Raw genomic sequence first — 26,149 nt, forward strand, 5'->3', positions numbered from 1 at the left:
CCTACATGGTGAGCTGGGAGCTTGCTGTCCGTCTGGAGGACCAATGGGAGGCAGCAGTCTTGATGTTGTACTGCCTTCTGGGTCCCTGATGAGGCCCCAGGCTTTCCCACAATATTTTGAATAAGATAATACAGCTGAAAGCTACACTCCTTCCTCTCTTACCTGAATTGTGTAAGGGTTCACAAGGAGGCAATACACATGTTCATGTCCCATCCACCTATCTTTTCACTCTCCCAGTGTAAAAGCTTGGGAAGAGCAGAGCTGGAGACCTGGCTGAGCCATGCAAGGAGGTTCTGGTTCATGGCCTGATGCTACATAAGAATTGTTTTCAACATTAAACTTCTGATCCTGAGTCATTATGATCTGCAAACCAGCTTGGGAGGTTATAATTAAGGCAAGATTTATTTTTTGTAAGCAGTTAGTACATACTGGAAATAATATAGCATTTTTTTCTCATTTTCCATTTTTGTTTCTATGGGCTAAATCCATATGTGAGTTTAATCCACTGAATAGATGTCCTAAAAATATTTTTTCTACAGTCTGTTTAAACATGGCAAAGGGGTCTTTGTGCTTTGTTTCCTCCCTTTAATTTTGTCTCATCTCATATGTTGCATGGGAAGATGGCAAAGATGAAGTGCATGTAGTAGGTTGTGTCTGTCAGAGATCTGTTGGTCAGTATTACTAAATTTACATACATATATGCAAAGCGTTTGTCTGCATTGTACAATTTGTGTTTATTATTATTATTTATTGTATACACAGATTCAACATGATGAATAAACATTTATATGAAGGCATACCAGAAAACAATAAAAAAGTTTATGTAAGAAGTAGAGTGTGCAAAACATCATTGCACTGGCCACAGGATGGTGAAACTTCATGTAAATAGGTTGGCAAACTCAGTTCTCCCCTTTTACCATGCCAAAGAAAATTTTAGCTCCTTAATATAATACCTCTCTTGCTGTTCTCCAGGATGAGACTTCACCATTTTCTTCCCTCTAAAATTAATTTTGCTGTTAAGTGAAAGCCGTTTTCAACTGTCTGTTACTACTAAAGTACTGTATCGTAAACCTGATGGAATCAATTTGTATTTACAGACTGGGGTTTTTGTACTTAACATGTCCAGCTGTCTGTGAATCTGCAGCGTTCCAGATCTTTTGCATGCTTGCTTTGTATTTTATTCTTCTTCTAGGTTTTATCTAATCTCTGAGAGACTGTTTGCACAGCAATCCAACCTCATCTTACCATTTCATATGTTAACACTGCACCTAGTCATTCTGTCTTTCCTGTTTTCTTTTCTTAACCTGTATTTCAGCTACAGTTCTATTTGGCAAAGTCAGTCACACGTGCACAGTTTTAGACATCCAGTTTTAAGCAGATAGGAACTACTTCAATAAAGCACGGGTTTGTTGCACTTCAAAGATTTTATAAATACACAAGAATCCTTATGAGATTGTTCATATGATAGGGCCTCTGGAAAGGTGTCTATAGCTTTTAAGTGCTTTTTAGTTCACATAACACAGCTTTTGCTTAATTTACTGGGTGGTTTAGCCACTCTCAAATGATTTTTTAATATACTGTCATTTCCATAAACTTTAACTTGTGTAGAGTCAGGTTGGTTCTTAACACCCTCCCCACACACACCTCCCCTCAGAATATAAAGCAGTTCAGTTTGACAATGGTATACACCTGAAACAACACTAAGAACTCTGACTTTTTCTATATATATTGGGAATCTTTCGATCTTGGTTTAAAACCAGTATAAGCAATGAGGTATGAAAGCAGGCAGTTTGGTCCATGCATTAAAAGTGCATCTATCTTGCTGATCCATCTATTTATTGGTATAAAGAAGAAATTATTCAGCTCTATTCAAATGGGAATGCAAGTAAAATTAGACTAAGTAAGGAGATTATCTTTCTTTTAAAAGCTCCCTAAGATAAACTCCTATTCTCTGCAATGCTTTTTAAAATGTCTAATAACAAGGGGGTTTTGTGATGACTACTGCAAATGCCCTGACTTATTTTTAAAGATATAATAAAATTTTTCTTCTATTACTTAGTGACAGAAATATTCAACTTAGCTTTCTTCATGCCAGTGTCATTTAGCTACAAAGTGAAAAAAAGGGTCACAAGTAGGTCAATAATTTATAGAAGGAAATTAGTCCACAGCTGGTTTATAGGTGATATTATGGATATATTATATACAGTAGGTATAATCCTGCAAGTTGATTGTAGAAGCATTTGGCGCACTTCTGGATTGTGCTCTTTCTCTCAGAAGAAGACAGACTATAGTGTCTTTTGTTTATAAGGTTTATAAGTCCAGCCAGTACAAAATACATCCAATTTGATTTTGTCATCTTTTGCCTTTTGCCACGGGCCTAAAAGCAATTTTTTACAGTCACTGGGTATGAAGAATCAAGCACTATGTTCCAATCCCTTATACCTCTCCTTGCTTTTACAGTTTATGTACCTGGAATTCCCATCACAGGGAATGAGGTGCAAAATCACAATTTATTAATACAGCTATTATTTTCATATATGTGGAATAATAATCCTGTTCCTTCTGATCTCATTTTTTAGCGAGGAAATGAGCCACAAAACAGATCTGCTGGGAGTTACATCACCACTTACCTTAGCGTGAACAGTGGGGGGAATGTTCAAGCAATGTTATAAGAAACAGAATAAAAATTGGAAAGGAATTTATGCCTACATTATATTTTTAGTAGTCTTAGTTAATACTTCAAGGTTTATAGCGATAGCACCATTTTGTTTGCTAATTTACATTTTAACAAACCACTGACAGTAGCTGTCTTAGAATATTCTACTATTTTTTCTATGTGTACCTTAATAAATGAGTTGGATAACGTTTTCTGAAATGCTGTGGCTACATAATCCATCCAGTAGCCAAAATGTTGGAGTTGATTGGGTTTAAAAAAAAATGAAATCTAACTAGAAATCAGAATCATCTTACACTCTTTAAATATATAAATTTAAAATGAAAACAAAATACAAAGTAAAATGCATCAAATATGACACTGTAACCCTCTAAAGAATTGTTCTTATGCATATGAATACCTGAAATACCATGGCTGATCTATGGGATATATGAATCTGCTTACCATGCCATGAAACCATTAAAAGGCGTCTGCTGAACCTAGAGAGAGTTTTGATTCTCTGCTATTTTCTTATTACAATACTAAATACAAACGGAAGGAAATCAAGGAAAACTTTGTATCTTTCATTATTTATACTCCGATTCAGCAGATGAATGTATATGTGAAAAAAACACTGATTATGAGATGATTAAGGTCAGCGGTATTCATAAATATAAATAAAACCAACAATCTGTGCTCTTCAGACACCAGGGTTGACAAAATGCATAAATGTTAAAATCTAGGAAAGTATTCCTGTTAAGCTCTATAATTTCAAGATGAATTTTACTTTGAAGATTCTTTATACTGTGTCAATACATTTTAGAACTCTGCTTGATAATTTGATAACTTAAGAAGAGAGCAGCCAGCAGCTTTGGGATGTATGTCTCATTAGTTATCCGCATAGCTTTTTCTAGAAGTTATGCATTGATGTCTGGTGATTATACTCCCTGAGAATATGTGTTTCATAAACTTAAACTTTAGAAAGAAAGAATCCAAGTAAAGTTAAAAAAAAAAAATGGGTAAAAAAGTGAAAACTACAGGGGAAGGGGGAATAACAAAATAAGTTCATTTAAAATTTTTGCATTCTATTACATGCCCTGTACCATTGTATTTTCCTATTTCAAAATTGTCCTTTTTAAAGCAAATGTAATTTCTAGGCTAATCATGGAAATTCCTTTTTTGGTTGACATATAGTTCCCTTATTGCTGAGTCGTGTACCTCTTCAAAATCAGGACCTTGGCACCTAAACCACAATGTTACAGTTTGGTATTAGAAAAGAAATATTGTCCAACCATTTAAACAATTTCTCACTCAATCATGGTTTCACAAAATGTAAACACTTCTGAACCTAAAATGTCTGTATCTTTTTTTGCTCTAAAGAATTCAAGGGCTGCCAAATCTACATGTAAAAAAAAAAAAAAAAAAAAAAAAAAAAAAGAGACTCGTATGTAAATAAGTGAGGGAAGTCCCAATAGTTGTGCATCGTTCATAACTCAATGTGAATTTCACACTGAGCAGCATTTCACCATTGGAAAATAAAAATAAAATTTTTGTTCATACCACTGCTTTGTTTGTATTTACTGCATTAAAACTTTAATTACTTTGTTGCTATTGTCTGAATATCTTTGGCTGAGACCCGGCTGCTGAATAGCATAGCTGATTTTTTAAGTCAGTTGACCTTCAGGCTCCCTATTTCTATAAAATCAGTTAGATTCAATGAATACCATGTGTGACAGTGCAATCTGTTCCAAACAGTGATTTCTAATAGCATACAGAATTGTCATCTTAAAAGTTACTGGTATAACAAATTTTCATTTGCTTGACTTTTAAGAGGCAACTGTACATACATAGAACAGTATGATAAAAGTACATATGAGTCGCAGGATACATGTTCAGAATAGATAATCATACGTTTATATCTTTATTAGTTTAGTTCCTTATACTCCTATAGGTTATGTATTTGAAAATATTGTAATATGTATACTAGATAATCAACTTATTGACACATTAACCATAGAAACTAAGAAGTTCTCTTATGGACAAGAGTCTGTTCCAACACCTTGGGTCTTCAGTCTATGGCTGTCAGGTAATTTGACCTCAGTTATCCAAGTACAATTCTTTGACCAAATGAAAAAAATCATTAATATTTGTATAATATTCTTTACAGCTTCTCTCAATTTATGAGCTGGTACATAATCAGAAACAGTTGTTGGAAAATAAAAAAGGGCCAAACAATGTATTTGTCAAACACCAAAAAATGAATCAAATTAATCATTCGACAAATATTCAACTAGTGCTGCACTTCTACAGGAGTACTGTTGTTGCATACTGATAGAGAGAGGTGACAACCAAGTAAATAATGTTTAATAAAAAGGCTTTCTTGCACCTTTTTCAAAGGTTGCTCAAGAAACAGGAATTGTGGGTGTAACCTCGGTCCCACTGAATTTACCAAAATACTCTGGAAAGATCCACAGGGCCTTTATAGTATTTTGTGACTTCACATTTTAGAGCCTGGACTCTCCAGCTCCCAAGGCAGTTTAAATTTTTTTTCTTTTAGTTCTGTCCTGCATTTCTTTATGGAGCAGGCCCTCAGATGAGTGTTCTAAAGCTTTTACACCCATGTAAGTGTGCATGCATGCACACCCACATACTGAGTACTTCTGAAATGAAATGTTCTAGCAGCCTAAAGTAAAATAAACAAAAAACCTCCTCAGTCTTTGATGGGCTTTGTTAAGGGTATTCTCTTCCCAGCCAGATTTCACAAGCATTTCCATTCCATCCTTCCCAGCACTCACAGTTTCCACAGCTACAAACACCATTGCCTAGAACAGAATGAATAAAGGGCAATTATCATAATTGAAATGTACTACATTAAAATGTGTTTTATGGAAAGTAAAAAGCCATGCTAAAGTCTGCATTGTTCCTTTATGGTTTCCCCCACATGGTTTTGGGTTTTTTTTTTTGAAGGAAGCAATTACCGTACCGTTGCATTAAGAAGCACCCCAAACCTATACTTACAAAGCATTAATAGCATTCTCTCAATAATTCCATTAGCAGAATTGAAAATATTTCAATTATGCCACCTCTACTTGTACGCCGCTGTTGAGCCTCAGTGTTCACACTGTACCTTCAGGTACAAGGAAAACCAAGATTACTTTTAACTATCATTTAGAAAGAAAAGGACATAAAAAAGTTACAAACAGAATAGCAATAAAAACATCACTTTGAAAATGAAAAACTTTAAGCCTAAATTCGCAGAAGTGTTATAAAAATAAATAATATCTCAAACCCTCTATTAGATGAAAAATGTGTTGGCCCTATTTTGCAGTGGAGAAAGGTTACTTTCATTTTATTTAAATATTTCTCACGACTCCTGGATGCTTAGCTGGAGACTTCTACAGCCTGGGTTTCCAATGTGACGAGTCTTCCCACTGACTTTATGAGAATCCATGAAGAGCTGCTGAAGCTGAAGACTCCTTGCCTCCATTCTGGGCACTAACCCCCAGAAAAGGACCCTTGCTAATAGGAGCAGCTGTGAGACAATTTATGAGTGTCAGCCCTCCCACTTTCACTCTAATTGGCTTGCAGATTTCCTCCACATCTAATAATTGCTCAGCAAAGATTTCTAAAATTAAGCTTTGAAGCAGGAAGCAGCCAGTGAGTTAATTTACAATTCCCGTGTTCCTTCTTGTCACTAGATTTGTCATGAGGGTTTGGTGGCAGCCTACCCATTTCTATCCACATCTACCACCTGAACTCTCAGACAGTATTAAGGTGAAGCTGCTTTAATCACCAGCCATCATGTCATAGGAAAAACTGTCAGGTATTCCAGCCTCCCACTGAGAATTGTCTGATTGCCAGGAAGCTCTGTTAACCCACACAGCTATGCCACTCACCTACCAAAGATCATCAGACAAGTGAATTTTGTCTATGACTTAAAAGCAATATGTACATAGAAAATCCAGTAAGAGAAAAAAAGCTAAAGAAATCTCATTATCAAAACGTCCTGTCCACACTGCACGTCCTTTGCCAAAAAGCAGTAAATTGTAGTCTATTACAGTGAAAAGTCTTGATGGATTTCATAGCTGGCTTACTTATTTAAATTCATACTCAGGCTTTCAACTGGTATTTTGAAACCTTAAGTTGATTATCATGCTGCACGAAGGAACAATTGTAGCAGGTTTGAATAACCAGCAAATGCACTTCCTCCGTCAGTGGAGGAAGAAGAAGCCAGGCTTTGTTTAACATAATTCCCATCAACACAGTTTGTTTCCTGAAGCAATTAAGTGTTAGCCTGTACTGCACCTGTGCAAATGAGACCATCGTGTTTGTCACAGTCTCTGTCATCGCATTCACAGAAATCGCCCGAAATGTACCATTCGCGTGGTGAACAAATGCACTTTCCACAGTGGCAGGAACCTGAAATCACAAAAAAAAACACATTACTCACAAAAAGCCCTGGCATTTTCAGAGTAGAAAATAACATGGCCAGACACACACATGCACACACACACACGTGCGCATAGGCACAAAATTGCTGCTGAAGAAGCTATTGCATAAAAGAAAATCATCAAGCTAAAAGCTTTCTGAATAAAAGGATTCTTTTGACATGAGAGTATGGTGGGACGTTACTACTAATGCTTTGATTCTGCTATTTCACTTAATCAGGACTTGCATTTTGAAGCTTTTCTTTGGTTTCAGAGGCCTACAATCAGGGCTACTCTTCCCAGCAACTGCTCTTTTTTCTGACTAGAAGAGCTCAAATTGTCCCTGACCAACTGTTATTGAAGGCAATAAAATCGTACCCAGGAAGAAAATGGCCCTCCTCCTCATCTAAAATCTTTAGGGGTGAGGCCAAAAAAGACCAGGGGTGCCTGAGAATAACACATTTAGACCCCCCCAAACCCTCATCACCACAAAAGAAACTGCTCCACCTCCCATGGAATTTGCTCTAGGTCAGAAAGACTTTGTGCACATAGTGGTGACTCAGCAGTTTGCTTGCTTCTGCAGAGTACCCCAGTGCCCCCTCTTTGGGATAAGCAGCTCTTGTCCTCAGGGATGTCAGGTTGCACCTCCACAGGCAAAGGGGGAACTTCATGGTGGCTTTCGCGTGATGCTGCAACCCACCAAACACCAGAAACCTCCATCTAATGGAAGACTCAGAGCCATCCCTACCTTCAGGAGAAGGCTCATGGCTCTGTATCCTGGAAAGGGACAGCTGTCCCGAGGCAGCAATGTCTCAGGAAACCTGTAGAGTCAAGAAGGCTACTAGAGAGGCTTTTCTGCAACTAAAAATGCCACTAGGAAATGGTAATTCCTCCTGGATGATTCCAACACCCAGCTGAAGAGTTGGCTTTTACAAAGCCCATCCTCAGCTGCCTGACCCTGTACAGAGTTCAGAGACTTAAATGCGAAGGTGACACACTTTGTAACTGCTAAGCAAAAAAATTCTTCTGTGGACCTATGAACTGGTTACAGCACAGATGAATGCAAAAGTGTCAAAAAACAAATAAATTACAACAAATAAGACAACACATGAATATACACAGTTTTCAGTTATGAGAGGCAGGATTTAAAAAAAGTCACCAAAGAAGCTGTTGACTTAACAGAACATGCTTCTAAATGAGTTAGATGCAGTTGAAAATCCTACTCCTCTTGCAAAATTTCCAGAATGATTCCAGTACAAAGCCACAAATGTTTGTCGTGGTTTAAGCCCAGGCCGTAAATCAGAACCACGAAGTCCACTTCCCCCCCCACCTTTCTTCCCTCCGCTTCTGGAGAGATGGGGAGCAGAATCGAAAGAATGCAACTCCCACGGGTTGAGATAAGAACAGTTTAATAACTAAGGTATAACACAAATCACTACTGCTACCACCAATAATAATAATGATAAAGGAAATAACAAGGAAGAGAATACAACCGCTCACCAACCGGTACCTCACCCCCACCCCACAGCGTTCTGGCCCTTCCGGGAACTCTCCATTCTACATCCTGGGCATGACGTGCTATGGTATGGAATACCTCTTTGGCTAGTTTGGGTCAGGTGTCCTGTCCCTGCTTCCTCCCGGCTTCTCCTCCTCCCTGGCAGAGCATGAGACTCACAAAGTCCTTGGTCAGGGCAAACATTCTGACCAGCAACTGAAAACATCGACTTTATCAGTATTATTCCCAGGCCGAAAGTCAAAACCACAGCACTGCACCAGCTACTAAGAAGGAGAAAAACTGACTGCTGCTGCTGAACCCAGGACATGTTTTAATGCATTATGAAAGAAAATATGAAGGAAGCTTGGCTACGAGGTCCACGAGGATGATCAGGGGGCTGGAGCACCTCTTGTATGAAGACAGGCTGAGAAAGTTGGGGCTGTTCAGCCTGGAGAAGAGAAGGCTGCGTGGAGACCTCATAGCAGCCTTCCAGTATCTGAAGGGGGCCTACAAGGATGCTGGAGAGGGAACATTTATCAGGGACTGTAGTGATAGGACAAGGAGGAATGGATTTAAACTTAAATAGGGGAAGTTTAGATTGGATAGAAGGAAGAAATTCTTTACTGTGAGGGTGGTGAGGCACTGGAATGGGTTGCCCAGGGAGGTTGTGAGTGCTCCACCCCTGGAAGTGTTCAAGGCCAGGGTGGATGGGGCTTGGAATAACCTGGTCTAGTGGAAGGTGTCCCTGCCCGTGGCATGGGGGTTGGAACTAGATGCTTTTCCACCTTTTCATTTCTTTCAGTGACTTCTGAATAAAATCCATGGGAAAAATCCAAATACACTTAAAAAGAAAAAAATAAAAAAAATTGATCTGTCACTATCAACCAACATTCCATAGCCTTTTCTCATATACCAGTGTCCCTGATCACTCAAACTTAATTCTTAAACCTTTAGAATAGCTTCCGCAGAGTATCTACTTTTTTTTTTTTTTAATTAAAATGAAAGTAATTCAGTGTTTACTGACAAAATTTAACTCATTGCCTAATTTCAGAGAAGAGCTGTTTTAACTTGTAACATATGCGACACGTAAATACTTACAGGAAGAGCCAGCAACTGGAACATTTGGGGATGGGAGCATCTGGATGAACACGCACTTTTTCCGTGAGTTCTTAGTATTGCTTACTGAGCCACGGGCACAGAAAATACTGACATTCCCCACCAGGATGAGAAATGCCATTGTACAAAGAGGCAGGAGGGATAGCATAGATGCTATACAGTATGGTTGCTGTATAAAAGATATGCTAAGTCATATTTGAGGGTAATTTAAACTGAATGTTTCTGTTTATACAAACTACAAGCTACTGACGGCTGAAAATGATGAATAGTATGAGAATTTCAGTGAAATTAAAGCAGTTAATAGGAGCATGACATTGTGAGAAACCTGAAGTGATTCTGCATAAGCGAGCGCTGATGCTGCTACTGAGGGGTGCCCATGATGTTTAAAACTATTTTGCAGAAGATACAGCAAATTTAACACCAAGTCAACCAAGGAAGATCAGAATCCATAATGTAAAATCTGTTAGGGAGAATAAATGTATCAAGTCTTTTCCCTGAATGGAGAATGCTGCTCTGGGAGGCTCCTCAGTTTAATTAAAACAAGTCTAATGAGTTGCAGGGTGTTCCCTGGGATCCCAGCCAGATCCTCTCGCGTAGGCTTTGGCTCATTACCTAGCCCACATCCTGCACTGTTACAGTAGCCATCTGCAGCCCTACATTTACTGCCAGGGAGGCAGCAGTGTGGTGGGTGTTGCTGTTTTCCTTGGGAAGAGCTTTTACTACAGGCGGCATTGTCAGCAAGCCAAGATTCTGAGAACGCCCTAGGAATGTGGATGCCCAACTCTGCTTGTGTTAGCAGAGCGTAATTTTCTGACAGTGTTCAGCAGTTGCCTGCTGATAAACCAGGAATCCTTAGAGTCCATAACGCCTACATACAGAAAGTCAAGCTCCCTCAATCCATTTTAGCATTTGCATATCTTGGCTAGGTTTCCAGCTGAGACAGGATAACCACCATTAGTTCATGGGTTTAAAATTCCGTTTTATTTGACCAGTAATGGTTACATATTGCTCAAGGTAATGAAAGAACAATCTGTCATTTTGACCTCTGGATAGTGCTGGTCACACTAACTATGAACAATGTTTTAAATTATGATTTCCAGATATTTAAGCATCAAGAATAGATCTGCCTTAAAAATAAAAACCCGTCCTGGTCAGAGAAGAGGCAGGAGACAGGAGTCTCCTCGGCGTTCACTGGCTACAGGCTTCTTGAAGTTGTCTTGTGTAGGTATTTTTCTGCTGGGACAAGCATTCACATATGACAGGATGATCCCACAAAAAAGCTGCTATAGCACCTAATATGATACAGCTTTATTATATTGACTGTCCTCAAGGAAACCTTCGGTCACACGAGAAGCTTACCTGTGCTTGGGGGCTGAAGAAACTTAAAAAATTAAAATAATCCCACCAGTGCTGCTGAATATGGATTTAGGGTCAGGTTTGCAATTCCCATAGAAAGTAAATGGTACTTAACAGTGTGCTACTGCCTTAGAAAATCTGGTCTTTTGGAGCCACCATTCATGTATCAGGTTTAAAAGCACTACCTGCCTGCCGCAGGTTACAACCTAGAGCAACCCTATATCAGTGACCAGATCCCAAATCAACCCCTAGGCAGCAAAGAGAACAGAGGGAAAATACCCTGGATGTCGCTGCAAATTCCTGCCAGATTATGTACTTCCAAAGCCTCAAAGTAAATTGTATCCTTGATATACATGCTTAAAGCTAATTGTTCTCAGAGTATTCAACAGGCTGGAATAAATGGCTCTCAGCCATACTTACAAAAAGGTAGCAGACAATACAAATATTTAAAATTTCAAAATAATTTTTCACATTTATATTTAGATTCTTATGTAGTGCATTTTGTTGATTATGAGCATATTCCCTACCTTCACAGTTTATATTAAAAAAAATCACAGGGACACCAAGACTAAGAGTAGTTAACTTCTACAGTAAACCACAGTAGCTCCATTTCTCCAATAACTCAGCATCCTTTCACACATATACTAAATTGAAGATAGCCACATCCATGGAAACAATACAGAGACAGTGAAACTTTCTCATTTTCTATAACATTGCAATAACTGGGGGGAGAAAAAAGCCAAAATAAAAAAGTGTGGTGGGGGAGAATTCTGATAAGTGATAATACAGATTGAACAAGGCCAGGCTGGAAACCCCATTTAAATTTCCTTTGCACTGAAACAAGAGTTACTAAAGAGACAGCTGGAAATCTGCCTGATGTAAAAGGCTCCTAACTGTTTTTTTTTTCCAGTTAGTAGGCTTCTTCCCTGTCCATGCAAGCGACAAATGAACAAGGGAAATGGCACATTCAGTCTGGAGTGAGTGTCCCACCAGGCCCACCACCCATTTTTTGTCTCTTTCAGGCATATTATATTACAAAAACAGGCAGTTTGCATTATTGGGGAGCTAAAAAGCCTTTTTTCCAGTAATGCAATTTTCTAGCCTGAAAGACTGCAAGGTAAAAACCTCAGAGAACAGTTTGAGATAATTATCAACATTTTCTAAATTTCATTCCTCCCTGGGACAAATTTTCATAGCTGGAAAAAAAAAAAAAACAAACAACCAAACAAAAAAAAAAAAAAAAAAAACCCAAGAAACTAATGCAACCACCTGAATAAAAATTTAGTAAATAAGAGTTTGCGGGATTCTGCTGTGGGGGCTGCAGATGTCTACCTTTCCTTTGCTGCCCTGCTGAGGAGGGAGGTGATTAAGTATAACAAAAGTTGCTATTGCACACTTTCTACTACTTACCATTGCCTGAGATAGTACATTTGCCATCTTGCCCACTGAAGTGTGGGCAATGCCTCTGTCCCTCAATCTGGATGGAAGATTAACAGTTTATAATGTACAGATGTTCAATGCAAACCATCAGATAAACACATACAGGAAATTATATGCTTTTAACAAATTGCATAGGACAGCAACGCTACTAAACACTTATGGCTCTGGTGGGTGTTTGACAAAATGGATGTAAGTGCATTAAGGAGCCAAATATAACATCCTTTTAATAACAGGTGCTTTGAAAGAAAGGGTTACTAAACGATAACCCACAGCCAAGCACATTAGTCTTCCAGAACCTGATGGTTTTCCTCTGAAGGGGCACAGACATGGGGTGGCTCAGCTGCCAGTTCTTACCCTTCCCTGAGCATAATATGCCATCTGCCGACTCGCAGAGACTTCTGCTCTCCTCCTCCGTCATGTTGCACTTTCTTGAATGCTGGCACAACTTTCCAAACCACCCGTCCTGGCAAATGCATCGGCCACATGAGCAGATACCATGGCCTGTAATGACACCAAGGTTAGTTATGAGCAAAACAAACAGAAAGCACTGTGAAGTGCATCCTATGGGACAGGCAGACAGATAGTTGGACAGCACAGCTTCCCAGCAGGGTGGTCTTCTTCAGTTCTCTCATTCTTGGGTTAAACAAGGTGCCCTAATGATATGCAGGAAAGCATAGGCATGGCTCCCTTCATCCAAAAGGCTCAACATCAGCTCAATTTTATGATATGTTCCCTAATCCCCAATGTACTGAGGACAGACACAACCTCTTTTCTGCCAGGTCTTCAACCCTGCAGCCTGGTGCTAGTCTTACCTGCATATCCCATGCTCTTACCCGAAGAAGCAGACCCCAGCATTGGGCTGAGAGCAGCACAGCACACAGCAGAGCAGGCAAGGGAATAAAAGTTGCCATTTCCTCCAGCAGCCCATTACTGCTGGTTATCTGCCTCAGTGGATAGAGTGGCTGATGTGCATGCCATGCCTAGGCTCAACATACTCTGCAATTACTACAAATTAACTCATATAAGGTTATATGCATATGCGGGTTGGACAGAGCCTTGGGTGACATGGTTTAGTGGGAGGTGTCCCTGCCCATGGCAGGGGGGTTGGAACTGGATGATCTTAAGGTCCTTTCCAATCCTAACTATTCTATGATTCTATGATATAATAAAGGATGAAGATAATTCCCCCAGGGTCTCATGCAATTGCTAAAATTGGTTGTACGTAAACCCAACTGGCAACCTCCAGAGTTTCTCTCATCATCCTAACAACATCCTGTTGCTCTTCCACATATTCTCTGCAGACACAGCTATCCCAGCTCTCCACATGAACACATAAATGTCAATTCCCAGATCAAGACAAGAAGCCTGAATGAGAGGGAAGATGGACATGCAGAAGAAGAATACAGTAGCAATGACATAGATATCAAAAGATTATTAATAATAAGGGGAGAAACAGGGAGAAATGAAAGGACAGAAAGAAAAAAGGAATGAAAAAACCCCCCATAAAACGGAGGGTAAGTGGAGAGGAATACACTCTGAAATGTTAGGGAAAGAAAGGTAGGGAATGAGAAGTGAGGAAAAGGCCAAAGAAATCCTTGAACTTGGGTCAAAGATAGAGGCTAGAAGTGATAATCAATGTTTAGAAAAGAAAAGAAAAAAAAGAAAGAAATAGAATTTTTGAGAATTATTTGTACAAAGATTCATAAAACCAGAAAATATGTTGAATAACAAACAGAGTAGGAAATCTGGCCAGAAAGAAGGGAAAGGTGACAACAAATGCAGACAAGAAGACAAAGGAGATCATTCCTTAGTTTTTCTGTTTACTGGGCTTAAAAGAAGCAAAGAAAACATACCAGTGACTGTTGTCCTATTCCACCTGCTATGCAGGGCAAGGGAGTGGAAATAAAGGAACTGAGATAATTTGGGAGCATGGGCTGGGAAGAAGGGAACAAGCAGTAAGAGTATCTGGTAAAGCATGGAACTGTAGGAAGCAGAGGCAAATCACCAATTTTGTTTTTCTGATTTGTGGACTCATGAGACAACAGTGCAACTAGATATTGTAAATGGGAAGGCAGCACTGACTGAAACCCAAAGGAGACACAAACTTTGTAGTTTGCTATAAGTGTAATTCCTTAATTACTGGGTGCTCCAAAGTCTTGGAGCTGTCATATGTAGTGATCGAAATGTTCAGAATAATTCTTGTACCCCAGTCTGTGTATTGATCTTGGAGGTTTTTGATCTCATTATCTATACAACTTGAAATGCTCAGTAACGATGACACATTTTTAATATGGCAGTATTGATTCAGCGATTACAAATTTATATATATGCATTTCACATCTATAAAATATTAAAACTTTATAACTAGCAACAATAGAATCTTAATGCAACTTTAATTTCTTTGTTAGACTGGGAAACAAGAACAGCTATACCACAAATAAAAATACAAGAGATAGAAAATAAGCATATTGACTTTCCAATATGCTCCTTCCAGGTAGATGGCATCCAATTGTCTACATTAACTTACTATAGCTAGGCTTTTGACAGAGCATTTCTATCTGCCTTCTTTATTTTAATTTGTAACATATAGATTGATTTGAGAATAGCTTAACCACTGAAGAGCAAAATATACAAGTGGATATTGGTGTCGGAAAATTATTTGTGGAGATACAAATACTTGTACTCGTTTTAGCAGTGAATAGTAAGAAATCCATGCTGATTCTACTGAGAAAATAATTTTGTATAATTTTTCTTGTATGGTCATTATGATTTACAGAATGCAGAGACTGATCATGTCTGTAAAACCTTTATGTAAGTCGAATAAAAAAGTAATTAATAATCAATAAATTTGCAGCAAACAGAATTTACGGTTTACCACATAAAATTTGATACGCATTTTTCCGAGATGACAATTTTTCTCCTTGATGCTATATAAATCCTCAAAACATAAAGGATTCTTTTGTCTTAACTTCTCCAAAATAATATTTACTCCTAGCTGACACCAGCTTGAGCAGCTGCAGCTCTTCGGATGCCTCATCCACCAGGGTGGTGAGGATGCAACTGCATAGCCTAGCGCTTGTTAACTCTTTGTTATCTTCAGTATGTGCTAGCCTATGAAAAACTGCTTTACACAATTTAGTTGTGTATATCCTTCTTGCAAAGGCTGTTTGCATTTGTCTGAATATGTCCAAACAAGCTGACCAAAAAGAAGGGCTATTCAGTCGAATGTAATATTCAAATTACATTCAAAGTGTCACAGGTTCATTCCAATAAATCCCAGACTCTCAAACTTATAAGCAACAGCAGGTTGCTCCTCTTGCTCTTAGGTCCTTTTGATCTGAATACAAATCCCTCCACAGAGGAGAATAAAACTCAAGAATACAGCAATCATAGAGGAAATGGGAAAAGAAAAATCTCTAACTGATGAAGTCCAGTCCAACTCAACTTGCTAACATGATAAAATCCTACTTTATCTATTCAGGTGAAACAGATTTACTGGAAAGTGTTGGTCTATTATCAATTCATATTTAAATCAAAACGCCTAAAATCACAAGCAAATTCTATATTGCAATGGCTCTGAGACTATAGATCTTCACTTATTAAAACTTGTGTTAAAGACTTGAGTTAATGAACATTTAAATATATAACAGAATGTTTTAAACATTAATTCCAATCAAGAAGAAAGACAGTGATGAGGAAGAGGCAGGCAAGAGAAAAATGGTTGTTAAAGACACTGTCACTTTGTTTAAAACTATCAGAAAATCCAATAACCACAAGATATATATGTGAAGTACGAGTGAGGTAACAAAGAAAGCTGTGACGCATTACTAGCAGAGGTCCATTGTAACCCAAACCAGCCCAAATCAAACCGGACTGTAGGATGAATTATTTATTATCACGCCTGGAAATAAAACTGTGCAGTTGTGGGAACTTCAGTTTAAGACTACTCACGTAACTGTTGTCAGAGTTCCCAAACAACTTGCATGATAAATTTCTAATACAAAAAGCACTACTACATGGGAATGTCAGCCTGAGGAAAAAGGTGAAATAATCATTGCAGAGAAAGGTGGTTCTTATTTGTAGACTAACTGACTATAACCAGATAATGATTACAAAGGGCAAACTCAAGCCAATCCCAAACAAAATTTGGCACCTTGGTAGAATAAGTTCCTCAAAATAGTTAATAACATAACCAGATGAAAAATAGGAAGTTTCAAAAGTGTACAAGGAATATGAAAAATCTCAGAATAATGCAGGATCTCTGCTTTAGAACAATGCAGTAAATGAAACAAAAATTTCTCTCTGTATTTCAATAGAAACAAGATTTTCTAATTTTTTGTTACACGACTGTGATAAAGAAATTTCCATTGTATTATTAACATGAGAGACTATTAAAAAAGCATCTATCTGGGGGAAATATTTCTAAGTGAGGAGGCTTCATTAACGTGCTCTATGCTAAAAGAGTCGATAAAAGCATTACCGGATCATTGATTTTGATTTTTATTGAATACCAGTAGAATTCCATTACTTGAACAGTTGTGACAACTGCAGTTAGGAAAACCAAATTTAAATGTGAAATAAAATATTAGTTGCCTATTGTATTTACATAATAGGTCACTTAGTATTTTCCAAGTCTAATAATAAAGACTGTGGCTCCAGTTTGAGCAACACAACAGACAGGTAGTTCAAGAAAACCTTCAAGTGAGGCACTGCAATGAAAAGGCCTAATGTTATCCTCATATGCATGTAACAGGAAAGGACTGAGTAGGGACAGAAATGAGAGGAACTTTTAGAGCATTAATGGGATGGACATTAAAGTCCTCACTCTGATATCCGTGTTTGAAGAGATTTTTAAAAACTTGGAAGAGTCCCAAGAAGTTCCAAAGAAAGAATTCAAAGAGCAGAAAAAGCAGCTTGTTGAATTAAATTATCTGTATCTGCTTAGCCTATTGAAAAGAAAAAAAAGAAAAAAGAAAAAAAATAAAAGGAAAGAAATAAAAAAAAGGGGAAAAAAAGGCTAAGAAATGTTTTAGCAGGATCTGAAACACCTTCTTTAAAGGTAGTAGAATGGGGATTGTCAAACTATATGAAAGACAAAGCAAGAACCATAGAGAAAAGCTGATATCGACAAATTCATCTGAGAAACGAAATAGCATTTCAAAGATGATGAATACTGGAACAAGCTTCCAAGGGATGTTGGCATGGCTGCACGCGTCTTGGAGTCTTCAGAGCATGGCCTTGTCAGAGACGGGCTATAGTTGCACATGGGACACAGACTTCAAATAGGGGAATCATGAGAACAGTGTAAGGCTTATCTGTAGCCTAACATATGAGGTTCAACACATAAATCCCTTTTAGATCTGCAAATTATATCTATTAATCATCAATTAATCAACATCAATGTTGATGCACTAGTAATTCCTTTATTGCTCATTTCAACAGAAAGATTCAATTAAAATTAATTCAGTACCTACCGATGCTTTTGAATTTATCTGTTGCTGCCCCTGGATGTGCCTTAAAACTAGGATGAAGTAGTTAAGTGCAAGGATGTAGGCATTGAATCATTAAGTCTCTATTTACTGTTGTAAAATAAAACCCTAAATCACACTAACTTTATGCCAGGTAGACTCCGACTTCTCTGCTACCTAAAACATTTTCACTTTTTTTTAGCAGTTAGTGAGCGTGTGGCATTTTCCAATAAGAAATTCCATAACAAAAATCTCTATTAAATAATATAAAAATATCTAGTGAATTCTGTAACCATTATATTTATTTCAGATTCCTCAGTCAAAAGAACATAATCTCCACTCTGAAGACTCTTAAATAGGAAAGATTAAAAACCTGTTGGGTGGAAGTAAACTATTATTTTAATATAACAGGAACTACAGAGAAATTACAGTACAATTTAGATGCCTAGTGCCATTTGACATATCCTAAGACATCAAGGACATCCTCATGAAGGCAGCATCTAGGCAGGCATCCCTGTGTCTTTGTGGAGCCCAGCTCGGGTCAGGCCTTGGGTATCAAAAATCGTACAGGGTGGCTAACATTAGGCAGCTGAAGACTTTGATATTATGTCCTGTGTAGTCTGAGAAGCCATGTCAGGAGTTGTATTCACATCTCTGAATTTATAGACTGGTCAGTGCCAAAAGCTGTCTTTGGCTGGTAGATAGGCTGATACTATCTTCCTCTCCTAATTTGCATTTTAAGTTTATTAGAGAGTTCCATAAATGCCCTATATATTTCTGTTTCTGCGAAGCAACATTAGTGCAAGAAATGAGCTGCCTGTTATGAGTTTCAGCCTTTGCTAGTGGCCCTAGTGACGAACTTGTGTGGAGCTTCAACCATTTTTACTGGTTTTGTTTGGTTTGCTTTTATTGTAGAGTTTTTAAGCATCATAATCCTGCACCAACATGTAGCGTGCAGAGGACCCAAAAGGGCTTCAGTTTTATTCTTTCGGTGGTTGATACTTTGCTGTGGCAATAGGCCAATAATGGTCCTGAGCACAACTCAAAATGAATGGCATTAAAAGCATTACCAAATCAATTTCAAATTGATCTTTGCTGTTCTGAATTCTTGTTGCCTGCCTGCCCTCAATCTTGAAAGAGAACAGAACATAACTGACAACAGTCACACAGTGAGGTGGAGCAGCCAACAATGACATCAACGACTGGTCACAGTAGGGGAACAAATAACACTTGAAAGCTCGGGACACACCTGCAGCTAGCAGCACAGCCATAACCTCAGAGGATAGGGAAAAATATCTCTCACCAGGAGTAGTAAGGTAAGTAAATATCAAGCCTGGTGTACATCAGTGACATAGCTGTGCCAAGAAAGAACTAATGCTGGCAACTTGTGATTCTCCAGTCATGTTTGTGCACCAAAAGCATTTAACTTGTACACTAAAGAGTCAAGGAACCAAGTAAAGTTGAAGAAAACATGATGTTATATATTGCAATAACTGCAATATACCTGGGCAAAACTTGCATCATTGAAAAAAACTGAACTGTAGGGAATGGGCCTTTAGGTAGAACATACTGATCTCAAAAAGGGTGCAATGAGACACCTCATCCAGCTACAGCATATCGAGTCTTTGTGCAGAGGCACAGATAAAGGAAGGGAAACATGAATGAAGAACCTGGAAAGCAAGTTGAGTGAGGTCAGTCTCCCTCTCTACTCCACTCTCATGAGATCCAGCTGGGAGTACTGCATCCAGTTCTGGAGTCCTCAGTACAGGAAAGATATGGACTTGTTGAAGCAAGTCCAGATGGTCAGAGAGCTGGAACACTTCTCCTCTTGAAGAAAGGTTGAGAGAGTTGAGGTTGTCAGCCTGGAGAAGGCTCCTGGGAGAACTTATTGCAGCCTTTCAATATTAGGAAAGGGGGTTAATAAGAAAGACAGAGACTTTTTACCAAGGCCTGTTGTGACAGAACAAGGGGCAATGGTTTTAAACCTAAAGAGGATAGGTTTATCTTGGACATAAGGAGAACATTTTCACAATTAGGGTCGTGAGACACCGGAGCAGATTGCCCAGAGGAGCTGTGAGCTGCGACTGCCCCATCCCTGGAAATGTTCAAGGCCAGGTTGGATGGGGCTTTAAACAACCTGGTCTAGTGACAGGCATCTCTACCTGTTGCATGGGAGTTGAAACTAGATGATCTTTAAGGTCCCTTCCAACCCAAAACATTCTATGATTCTATAGATCCATTTCTAATAGCAGAGTGCTGTGGAATCTATGCCAAGTCCTCCTGCAACCTCAGTCTTTGTGGAGACACAATGTCTCTATTCCTGGTACTGCAATGATGGACAGCTGAATTTTAAAGTGAATGACTCACTACAATCATGCAGAAACATGGTAATAAGGTCTCACTCAGTTGTACCCTAATTTATCACATCTTTCGCTTCATGTCTTCCTACTGTCGCAGGGACAGCTGGTCTGGAAAGCCAGCTATTAATCAATCTCTGCTGGTCAGAGGAGGCCAGTATCAATTTTTATTCAAATCATTTAGGTTGTCATTCACATTTCTCATTTCAGCATGCATTTGATCTGAAAACATTGGTTGGCCTTTCTTGTGTTTACCAGTACTCAGTGCTCACTGTCAAACCCTGCACATTCACAGAGTCCAACTTACAATCTTCTGAAGGCTTGACAGTGATTGCCTAGATAGCAACAGTGGCAGAAAAATAGTAATGAAAGTAGAAGGAAAGAGGAAGAAATAAGCAGCTCAGCAAGAGGTGTCAAGAGGGTCAGGCTGAGATGGAAGCATGAACAAACCTGAAAGGAAGAGAGAGAGAGGTGTGTGCCAAACTAATGAGAGAAGTTCTGTAAATAGATAAGTTTCAAAAAGGAAAGAAAATAAGATTAAAATTGGTAGAATGTCTTAATAAGAGTGATGTGTGAAATATCAAAGGAAATATTCAAAATATTATCAGGATACAAAGTGATAGCCAAGCAAAACATCCGACAATTACTATAGATTGTTGAAGCTACCACTAACATCAGAGGCTATTGAGAATCTGAAAAGGATAACAATGGCAGAAATTCCTACATTTGGTCAGAAACTGTGAGAAAAGGCATCTAAAAGAAAATGCTGGTGGAATCCACAGTGAAAGATGAAGTAGAAGAAAATGCAAAAGGAGTAAATGGTTCATATTATGAGTTTGAAGGTGAAAGGAAGTAAGGGAAATTCACTTACTAAGTGGTGGGTGAACAGAAAGCTGCAACTTATGGGGACTCTCTGAAGACAAACATTCTTGTACTAAGTACTTAAATCTTATTAGGTACTGCCTTAACTTATTAGGGTCAGGGGTGGTCTCGAGAGAGGTAGATCAGAAATACAGATGAACACTGGATGGTGAAAGAAAACAAGGTTTCAGGAAAGCAAAGAAAGCCGAGAGAAGGAAAAGTAATGTATAGAAGAGAACCACATGATTAGTAAGACATCTGTATTTGTTAATCTGAATCTCAGTGCACTTCCTACAGGAAAAGCAGAGAAGTGCAAAGAACCATTTCTGTGGCATGAGAAGAGAGAGGATTCTGTAAAAGTATGAAAGTAAATAGAAACATGAAATAACAACATAGAAACATGCTTCAGGGAGTAAATTACAACCAAATCTAGAATAATTTAAAAATACCTCAAATTGTATTTAGAAATAGCACAAGAAATAAAATATCAAGAAATTTGCCAATTATTTGCCACTGGAATCCCAACATATCTACTACAGAAATCCAATAATTTTAGAGGACAGTATTAGTAGTGGCATGACTTCTAATTGGGAAGAGTAAAACTCTAGAGACCAGCATCACCTCACCAAGTTCAGAGAGCTGCAAGTAAGCAGTAAGCAAAGATGTTCTAGTCTTTCTTGAAGCACTTCAGAAGTCAGCTTAGATCTTGGTGAATTTAATCACTTTATGCCACATTTCCTCCTCTCCCCTTACTCACAAAAAAGGCCAGGACAACAGGATTCCTGATTTGGCGCTTATCCTAAGATTTCAGGGAAAGAATTGGGAACAAGCTCAGCTCCCTGTACCAGCAAAAATGCCTTCTGAAGTCCTGTCAATAGATCCTGTGCAATGCAATTTCAAATTGGGGCACAGTCACTCGAAATGCATTTTCCCATAAAATTCCTTTCACCTCCAGAGAATCATTAGTAACTAAATTATCAGCTTGAACGGAAGTGAAAAAACGGAGCCTGAGACTAATATAGTTCATGAGCTGGCTTTCGTTTTTATTCGTTGTTTCAAAATTATGAAAATAAGCTTAAAGCGCACGAGTTTCAAAATAATTAATTAATTTCTGCCATTCTCTTTGGGCAAAGCTATTTAGAGTAAAGGGGAGACCTTATTCAGGTAATGGTGTGTCTCCTGCACAGTTATAAGTTGGACGCTGGTCAGGTGTTGAGGTGATTCTTCATATAAGTGTGAGGTACTTTAGCCAGCAACCGTATCTTTTCTAATAAGGAACAACAGAATTTTTGTTTATAATTTCAAAAATGTGCAATATCATTAGCAACATTAACACTGAAACATTACCATCCCATAATGTAAAATATGATATTAATGTAAATATGATATTAATGTAAAATATTATAATAATGTTCAACATCTTTGTCGGTGACATGGACAGTGGGATTGAGTGCACCCTCAGCAAGTCTGCCGATGACACCAAGCTCTGTGGTTCGGTTGATACGCTGGAGGGAAGGGATGCCATCCAGAGGGACCTCGACACACTTGTGAGGTGGGCTGATGCCAACCTTATGAAGTTTAACCATGCCAAGTGCAAGGTCCTACACCTGGGTCAGAGCAATCCCAGGCACAGCTACAGGTTGGGCAGAGAAGAGATTTAGAGCAGCCCTTGCAGAGAAGGACTTGGGGGTGTTGGTCAATGAGAAAATGAACATGAGCCGGCTTCAGTGTGCTCTCACAGCCCAGAAAGCCAACCATATCCTGGGCTGCATCAAGAAGAGCGTGACCAGCAGGTTGAAGGAGGTGATCCTGCCCCTCTGCTCTCATGAGACCTCACTTGGAGTATTGTGTGCAGTTCTGGTGTCCTCAACATAAAAAGGACATGGAACTGTTGGAACAAGTCCAGAGGAGGGCCACGAGGATGATCAGGGGAGTGGAGCACCTCCCATATGAAGAGAGGCTGAGAAAGTTGGGGCTGTTGAGCCTGGAGAAGAGAAGGCTGCGTGGAGACCTCATAGCAGCCTTCCAGTATCTGAAGGGGGCCTACAAGGATGCTGAGGATGGACTCTTCATCAGGGACTGTAGTGACAGGACAAGGGGTAATGGGTTCAAACTTAAACAGGGGAAGTTTAGATTGGACATAAGGAAGAAATTCTTTACTGAGAGGGTGGTGAGGCACTGGAATGGGTTGCCCAAGGAGGTTGTGAATGTTCCACCCTTGGTGGTGTTCAAGGCCAGGTTGGACAGAGCCTTGGGTGGCATGGTTTAGTGTGAGGTGTCCCTGCCCACGGCATGGGGTTTGGAACTAGATGATCTTAAGGTCCTTTCCCACCCTAACTATTCTGTGATTTTATGATTCTATTATCATGGCAGGTTCAACATTCAAACTAGAATTTTCCATATACTTCCTACATTCTACATAGCAAACACCTTGAAGAAATATTCCCTTCAGTGAGTCTTTTTTTTATGTACACAGGATTATGAAGCAATATGCTGTTACCTTACATTGAAATAAGGAATATAATAAAATGTACCAACCAGTTTGTTAATATTAAGAATTAAAGAGTAATTCTTGAAATAAAGCCAATAAAAGCTAGGAGAGCATTTAAGACAAATACTACTCACCTGTTTTTAAAACACCATATGGCATGTACTCATTTACATATCTAAAAGTAACTTGAAATGCTGTTTAACAGCAACATATTACTGAAAAATCAAAAAATGAGGTTTTCACTGTCAACATTAAAATAAACCTTCTGCATGTACAATTACAATGACAATGAACCTTAAGTATTTTAGATTCTTTCATAATAAATTTTTACTATTTTTTTAGAAAATCAACATATCGCTGTCAGTGAATATGAAGCATTGAAAAGTATTGCTGTCATTATTATTTTTAGATAAAATACAATACACTCAGTAAAACATCAACTGTACTAAATGCAAAGTAAATTTACCTAATTTTTCAGATTTTCCTTTAAGTGTCTCTATTTGTCTCTAATGAATGCTTATGGAATTTGGGTTATACTACAGAATTTACTTTTATGCTATATAGGTGTATTTAATCTACTTTGTTGTTAGTGTTTCTGAAGCTATAAACAAATATTCACTAACATATTCACCATTCACAGAGCTTGTTTTTCTCCAAAAATCTATAATCTGTTATAATTAATCAATGATGTCAGTAGTCTATAGTGACATTCTGTTATGAAATCAGAGGGAACAAAGTTATAAATTGTCAAGATTTATATATATTATATTATGTGAACGCATACCTCCACAGACATCGCCGTCCACATTTTCACACTGTCGATCATCGCATTCACAGTTTTTGCCATAAACTCTGTTGTCTCCTGGAGGGAAACAAGTGCATTGGCCACATTCACATCTCCCTGTAAGAATGAATAATTGTTAGAGTCATGATTTTAATAAAGTAAAATAATTGAAGGAATAAACCAAACTTATTCTACACCCTGATCCACCAAAAGCAAATTACAAGTCACTGTGTATTAATTAAAGCATGCACATAAACACTATTAAAAAAAAAGAAATTAACAAAAAAAACCAACTATTCCCTCTCCATGGCAACAACAAGCAAAGGATATCACTGTTATATCTTGATGGAAACAGCAACAATAAGCAATAATTGGCATTGTATGTTTTTCATATCTCAACTTTGCATAACAGAGCTATGGCACATGCTTAACTGCACAATTAACCTCTGTAATTGATCTAAAATATTAAGCACATCTCAGGAACTCCAACATGAATGTAATTAGAATTAAATAGTCTATGCACGGGGCTATCTAGGATACTTTCTATTCATGGAGAAACGTAACTCTTCAAATACTCTGTCAGGCATTTGGGAAGCAAAAATCCCTACAATTTTTCTTGTCTAGACCTGAGGAAATAGAATTTGAAAGCACAGCCGCTGTCAGAGCCTTCCATCCCATCAACCTGTTCACAAGAGAACTCCACAGAGTTTAAAGGTGGAAGAGACTCATCCAAACTCCCACATCTTCCACTCCAAAGCCCTCAGAGCAGTGGCTATTGAACAGTCAGATGTGGGGGGAAAAAAAAAGCCAAAGACAGTCTTGAGTTGTGCCTATGAGACAAACAGCTCAGGATAACACTGAGTTATCCCGAACACGATAACAGGATAACAGGTTTAGTTATTTGCTAACTTCTAAGAGTTTTCCCCTGTGTTTTTTTATTTTTCTTTAATGCAATGCTACTGTAAGAATACCCTAAATATGACACAAACTGTGGATCAAAGTAGTACTTTTGATGAGCTTGGAAAAGGACTCTGTGTAATAAAGGGCCACCAGAGACATGGAAGATGATGTGGAAAAGCCTGTTCCTCTCAATCTAACTTAATTACAGCATCAGCGAGACTTGGACTGAACCTGGACACTACTCTACTGACTACAGAACCCAAATTTACAGTAGGAGCAACTATAGCTACAAACCAAAAAAATTCCTCCAAGTGCAGCCTTTAATAATGTAACCAAAGAGTTCAGCATTCACAGTATTTTCGGCATTTGCTGAAATATTGCTGAATGGGAAAGGACTGTTAAGGAGACCCTTGGTAAGGCTTTTCTAACACTAGGTTTTGTGACAATAAAACCTTTTAGGTCAACACATACTGCCAAATTATTCTTAATTTCTCTCCTTTTTCTTTTTTTTTTTTTCTTTTTTGTTTTAAATTTCTAACCTACATTGGTTACAATTGTTTTTAAAAAAATCCAACAACCCAGTCTAATTATGTTGGTGTAGGGAGAAATCTTATTCCGCATGGAAAAAAATTTCCAGCTCATCTTATAGCTGCTCTATCTTCATGTTCCCAAGCAGCAATGTACTTGTACAATGCACTTTTGAGCTGACATTCTATGTGCCGGGATTTAATCTAGGACATTTTATGATAAGTTTAAAGTGCAAGAATCTTAATAAAAGACATGCTGACAGAGAGCATTAAC

The 26,149-nt window shown here is 38.3% G+C and overlaps 1 protein-coding gene across 1 annotated transcript in view; it reads right to left on the minus strand.

Annotated features, from left to right (window-relative positions):
* Positions 1-5,383: 5,383 nt before the first annotated feature.
* Positions 5,384-26,149, minus strand: part of ITGBL1 (integrin subunit beta like 1) — a gene marked incomplete at both ends in the record, with an annotated part of 135,739 nt that continues 114,973 nt past the window's right edge. Inside the window, 4 exons of the mRNA XM_080613106.1 lie at positions 5,384-5,475; positions 6,959-7,072; positions 12,842-12,988; positions 24,449-24,565. Coding sequence (XP_080469232.1) covers positions 5,384-5,475; positions 6,959-7,072; positions 12,842-12,988; positions 24,449-24,565 — 470 coding nt within the window. The remainder of the gene's footprint in view (positions 5,476-6,958; positions 7,073-12,841; positions 12,989-24,448; positions 24,566-26,149) is intronic.

Source organism: Psittacula echo, assembly GCF_963264785.1.
Source record: "Psittacula echo genome assembly, chromosome: 3".
Taxonomy (NCBI): domain Eukaryota; kingdom Metazoa; phylum Chordata; class Aves; order Psittaciformes; family Psittacidae; genus Psittacula; species Psittacula echo.